This window comes from Falco naumanni, chromosome 1, assembly GCF_017639655.2.
Source record: "Falco naumanni isolate bFalNau1 chromosome 1, bFalNau1.pat, whole genome shotgun sequence".
NCBI classification, from domain to species: domain Eukaryota; kingdom Metazoa; phylum Chordata; class Aves; order Falconiformes; family Falconidae; genus Falco; species Falco naumanni.
In genome coordinates, this window is record NC_054054.1 from 53573556 (window position 1) to 53579555 (window position 6000).

At 46.3% G+C, this 6000-nt stretch overlaps 1 protein-coding gene across 2 annotated transcripts in view; it reads right to left on the reverse strand.

Annotated features, from left to right (window-relative positions):
- RAB28 (RAB28, member RAS oncogene family) overlaps positions 1–5682 on the reverse strand; it is a 66093-nt gene extending 60411 nt beyond the window's left edge. The window contains exon 1 of one of the 2 annotated variants that reach the window (XM_040594140.1): positions 5249–5682. In XM_040594140.1, the coding sequence (XP_040450074.1) occupies positions 5249–5326 (78 nt within the window). In that variant the 5' untranslated portion in view covers positions 5327–5682. The remainder of the gene's footprint in view (positions 1–5248) is intronic. The other variant, XM_040594148.1, reaches the window with a different exon arrangement.
- Between the last annotated feature and the right edge of the window lie 318 nt (positions 5683–6000).

Consider the following 6000-nt stretch of genomic DNA (forward strand, 5'->3'; position numbering starts at 1 on the left):
ATCACAGAATTCTACATTCTCCAACACACTAATTTAGATCCCCATTAAATAAGCAACCACTCCCTTCTTGTTTTAAGGGCTCAGTAAATGTTAGCTTTATCACTCTGTGACACTCAATATTCCCTGAGGGCTTCTAGGGGTGTTAGTAAAAACAAACAACATACATTCAATTAACAGCCAACCAATAAGAGCAGCAAGTAATCAACAGCATGGCAAAGTTCTATTAAACAGTTTTCCTCTGCTCTTGAATGCAAAGGAATTTATAGCAGAAAATCATTGACTAACTCCTTTTTAATTTTTTTTTTTTCTAATAAACCTTGGAGCTCAAGGAAGGTGTTGAATTACCAGAGTGGAGTCCTCTATTTATTCACAGAACAAGTATTTGTCCACAAAATACTAAGCTAAGAGCAACAGTTCAAACTTCTCCACAACAGTAAGCAAAGAAGTTATGTCAATGCATATTCAAGTACCCCTACAATACAAATACTCCCTTTAATCCTAAAATTGTTCTCTGCCACGCTTGCCATAAAAGACTCTGCATGACAGTTTTGCCTGTAAGGATACGTTGAGTACAATCTACATAAAAAATGACTAAAGTTAAATAACGTTTCAGTAGAACTGTAGCTGTAAAGAGTAATCAGTGATCACTGACCATTTATAAAAAAATTATCATCTATCCATAAAATTTCAGCCATTAATGTAGAGATCAGAGGACAGCATGATATCAAGAAGACCTTGTTCCTTCAAATCTCTACTAAGACAAACAGGACGCCACCTTTCATAGCAGACTTTTCACGAGACCAAGTTTGGCAGGTTCACACATTTGTCTTGAATACTTTAAAGCAAACACTCACATGCTGTTCTAAATAGCAATACACTACTGAAGGTTGGCGTTATAAACCCCCTCCTTTCAGACAAAAAAAATAATCTTTTGGTTCTAACATACAGCAACCAAGACAGCTGTAAAAAATAGTACATAACATTTATACTATTCTATGTGCAAAATACAATGGGATATTTGGGAAGGTTCTTTTGGAAACATGCAATTAAACCTCACAGGTGAGGCAAGACAATTTCTTGCTTCTATTTTACAACATCAACAGTACAAACTGCTGACACGCTGTTCCTAAACACCTACATACAGAGTAAATTGAAAAAAAAATAGCAAACAGTATTTATGAAATAAATTGAAAATCAAACAGAACAAGCAACAATAGCCAGTTCTAACTGACACTGACTACTCACCAGGTCAACAGGGAAGCTTGTAGAGAAAACCCCATCAATGACAATTCTTAGAGTAAAATCCTACAGAAGAAAGCTTTCAGAAAGCAACACCAAAGTACAGCATCTTAGTTGAAAGAAAACTAAAACCAAAATTCAATGGGATACAAGCACATAGTTCCAAAGCTATGAATTTCTATTCATATACCAACTTTACCAGCCATTTGAGAACCCACTCTCCAAAAAGCAAACATCTATCCATCCCTTCCCTCACTCCCTTCCAGAATGTCACTGCTGTTCTCCAAGAACAGCAACATTCATCCCTCAGTCATGTCCTATCCCTACTGGCAAGAATTTTAAGACAAGCAAAATGAAAAGAAATGCTAGACTAAGTAACAATGCTTTAACTAGCATAAAAACACATTAGCTGTCCAACACAAGAGAACTTCTCACTGAGAACAGTCTGGCTTTATGGGGGGACAAAATATCTTGCAAACAAAGGAAGTAGCTCTGTCATCTGAAGCTGATGTCTTTCCACCCCACTCCCAAGTACTGAAAAAAGAGAAAATTACCAAGATTTTTTTACGTTAGACATGGATCTATGAAGCTACGCCAATCCGCACAGGACACTTGCAATTTTCCATTTGCAAGACTGAACAGTAACAATGTTTTTGTCAACACTGATTAAGTTTTTGAGACCATGTGCAACAACAAGATCCAAAATTGGCTCAATGCTTAAAAATCTGACATCCTAAAAAATCCTAAAGCAAGCAGGACACCACTCTGAATTCCAGCCTATGCTTCTGCTCCTCCAAATTCTCATACCAGGTCAAGCATTTGCTCTTTCATTTTCACCATCCATTGTTAAAAGAAGGAAAAGGTAGGATGTTTCTGCTACCATAGTTTAGTCTCAGCTGCAACTGATGGCAGAAAGGCAGAACCTTGGCTGCTTTGCTCCTCCTGCATACCTATTTTTCAGTACCTCCCTTCCCATGAATAGCTCCAAGATTTGTTTCCAGAGGCCCAAAACTTTTTCAACAGTAGCAAATCAGAGTAGTTCTAGCTCAAATGAATATTGAAGTATATAACAATGCTAAGCCAACCTGTTCATAGCAAGAGTAGAAATACCTGGACCATAATGTCATTTTTTTTCAATCCATACTAGTACTGCTGGTTTATTTTAATGGAAAAGCATTTTGGCTCAGAAAGAGTGGGTTGATTTAAAATCTAGATGCATAAGGCTGCTGTGTTCCATACATTCCTCCCTGTAATCAAAATCAAAGAGCCAACTGCTATTAATAATTGCTGTTTATTTTCATCTCACATTTTTCCTACTTCTGATTTCAGATTGTTTTCCTAGTTTGTCTAGTTCATTAAAATCATTCTCTATTATCTTCCTACTAACCAACCTTGCCTTCATCAGTTTTTCTTTTTAACAATTTACTGTTCCCTTACCATCTCTTTTACCCTAATACTTATTCAGATTCTATTCTGTCTTGCTCCTTTCATTGCTTCTTCCCTTTTTACTCTTCTCTTCTTACAGCTTGCTCCAGCAGTGCTTATTCCTACCCTTAAAATCTGAAGAATCCAATTATCCATTCAGCCACCACAAAACAAATGAACAGCAGCATGATACCACTCCCTTGCCTCATGGATAGAGCAATCCCTAGTTACTGGAAATGTAAACATTACTCTTAGCTTGAACTGACACTGATTTGTTTTTAAACTGCTACCAACCCTTGCACAGAACCTGAATCACGTTTTGTCTAAACAATGAGCAAGGAAAAAGAAAACAAGTTTACACCTTCAGCCAGCTGACTCACAAGGACATTCCCCCCCCCCCCCCCCCCCCCCGGAGAACTGAAGACAAGGCAGCCCCAGATGGCCAAATGGGAGAAAAATGGGAGAACATAAAACTTTTTTTTCTTTTCTTGGCAGGAAGGCAAACAATAGAAAGAAGTCAAATATGAACATCTCACACTAAACACAAGACATATTTCTAAGATATATTCCATTGTTTCCCACACTCCTCCTGTTCAAAGATCCCAGTGACAGAAGAGAAAAACCAATGTCTTGCACAGTAAATGCGAGGCTAAGTATGCAGCCATGTAAAGATCAGCTGTGAACCAGATATGAGGCAGACTATTTATGTTGTTGAAGACATACAGACATACACACTTCAACAGGTAAGCAGAGCAGGTAGCCAACAAAGGAGAGGAACCTCAACAATTTCATCTTCTGAGGTGCTTCAAATAGTACTAGGTACATTTTACCCTTCCATTCCATGACCCAATCACTTCTTGTATTTTTACAAGATCTTACAATAAATCTATTACTGCGAGTGTTTGCTGCTAGGCTATCAGGATGGCTGGAAGAAGCCTCTATTACAGCATCATCTAGGGGGGACAGAAGGAAAAGCAGCCCACCATAGCATAGCTGCTGCTCATGCAAGATAAACTGCACTTGAAGCACAGTATTCTTAGAGCCCGTAGGAGATCCAGTGAGTGGCAGCTGCCGAGAGAGAGGTAGGAACCAGAAGGAATATACATCAAAACTCAAGAATGCTTGAAAATCCATGTTTGGCGAGAGGTCTTGTCACAAGGTGCTAAACAGCAGTAGAGAAAGGATTCCTCAGTTTGAACTGAAAACTCCTGGGGAATGCTACCAATGAAACAGCACTTCAGCTGTCAATCCTGTGATCACATAGCTGCTTGGAATTGCCATCTACTGACTCAGATGAATACAGTACCACCTCAGACTGGGTTTAGAATCACTGGAGATAAAAACATGTTTTATTTCCTCATAGAGCTCTGCAGAAGTAAGTGAGCAAAACCACGCATGAACTTTCCCTAAGAGCTTATTTCTATTAATGGCAGGCAGTACATTTAAACCACCTCTACTAATACCTCTACTTTTCATATAAACTGTGATGCTGGCAGACTTTCTGTCTCCCCACGTTTTCCAAAGTTAATGATGGAAGAAAAACTGTATTCCTCACACACACAATAGTATTGCTCTTTTCAGGTGTATCTCACAAAAGAATTCAGGCTACATACGGCACTAGGTATGTTCATGCGTGTAAAGTACAGTGGCTATTTAAATGGGTAAGAAAGCAGCCTCCCTTTTGCCTTCTTTGGTCTCTGTCAAAATTTCTCTTTTAAGAAGACAAGTATAACTTGTTTATGAAAAAGCTTTTATGAATAGTACTTAATTATGTCTATTATAGATAGGAAAAAACCATAAAGTCACAAACAAAAAAACCAAACTGACCCTGAAGTGCCTTTCCAAACTTTGAAACAGTAACTCAAACCGATGCAGACTGTTCTGTCTACCTCGGGGGGGGTACGAGCTCTGAAACCCAAATGAGGAGAGCCTGGAGACCCAGCTAAACAAGCTCCCGGGCTCCTCGCTTCGGTGGGAACCGCGAATTCCCGTGCTTGGCCCGGCCTCGGCCCCCGCCGGCACCGGCGGGCCGCTCCGGCCGCTCCAGGCACCCGCTCTGCGCGGATCAGCCGGAAACTCCGTACCCGGCAGCCCCACCGTCAGTCACGTTATTAGCCGCTCCTTTTATTAAGGCTCAAGAAAATTGGATTAAAGTCGTACACGTCTAAAGGCTGATGAAGCCTCTTCGGGTTCCGCGGGGGTGCGGACGCCCTGCCAGGGGGCTCGCTGCCGAGCACGGAGCAGGTGCGGGCGGCCCGGCAGCGCAGCTCCCCGGCGAGACGCCCGCCTCAGCCCGCCGGCCGGGCAGCGGCGGGGCCCGTCCCGGCGCTTCGCTACGCCCCCGCCCCACACGCTACGGAGAGGGAGAAGCGCAGGGCCGGGAGTGAAGGGGGAGCGGTCAGCCGGCGTCACGCCGCCGGGTATCGCGACAACGGCTGCGCGACAGACTGCAAGCCGCGGCGGGCTGCTCCCTCCTGAGCAGGGGAGCTGGCGGGAAACGCTGAGGGGGGCGGCCAGGAAAGGGGCTCGGGGCACCGCGGCGACGGAGAAGAGCGGGGCGCTGCCGGCGGGGGCCGGCACTGACCTTGCCAGTGGTGCCATCCCCCAGCACCACTAGCTTGAGCTGGCGGTCCGGACTCTCCTCCTCCTCCGAGTCCGACATGATCCCTACGCTCCCGGAGGGGAAGGAGAAGAGGCGGAGGGCAGCCGGGAGGGACGGGGTGCAGGAGCCAGGAGGGGAAGGGGGAAAGGAGCGAACGCCGCGCTCACGGAGCAGCCAGCGGCGCAGAGGCCGGAGCCGCCATCTTCCCCGAGCGCGCCCGCCGTCGCTATGGCCCCTACGGGACGAAACCAACGAGAGCGCGGAGAGGAGGGGGAGAGGGTAGCTCGCAGGAGGGAGTTACAGCAACAAGTCCAACCGCCGCTGCCGGCGCAAGCCGGGAGCACCCGCCGCGCGCTCACTTCCGGTGTCCCCCCAGCGGCGGGGTGAATGGTTCAGCCCGACTCGCCGCCACGCGCAGCAGCGGCATAGCCCCGGAGTGACGCCCCGCGCGGTAACTAAGGAACGTGGGGTCAGAGGTGGGGGGGGCGGGGCTGGTGGCGGCGCGGGGCGGGGCGGGGCGGCCTGCGCGGGGCTCTCGCCGTGCTGCCGGCGCTGGCCGCAGGCTTCCTGGGGAGGGCAGCTGCGGCAGGCGAGCGGGAGGCTTACGGGGGAAAGGAGAGGCCGGGCAATTTCCTGAGGAGGTTTCCCCTGCGAGCAGAAAACCCGTGCTCAGCCGTGCTGCCTGGCGGAGGCGGGCCGTGTCTGCCAAGGAGTTGCGTGCGTTCTCGCTACGT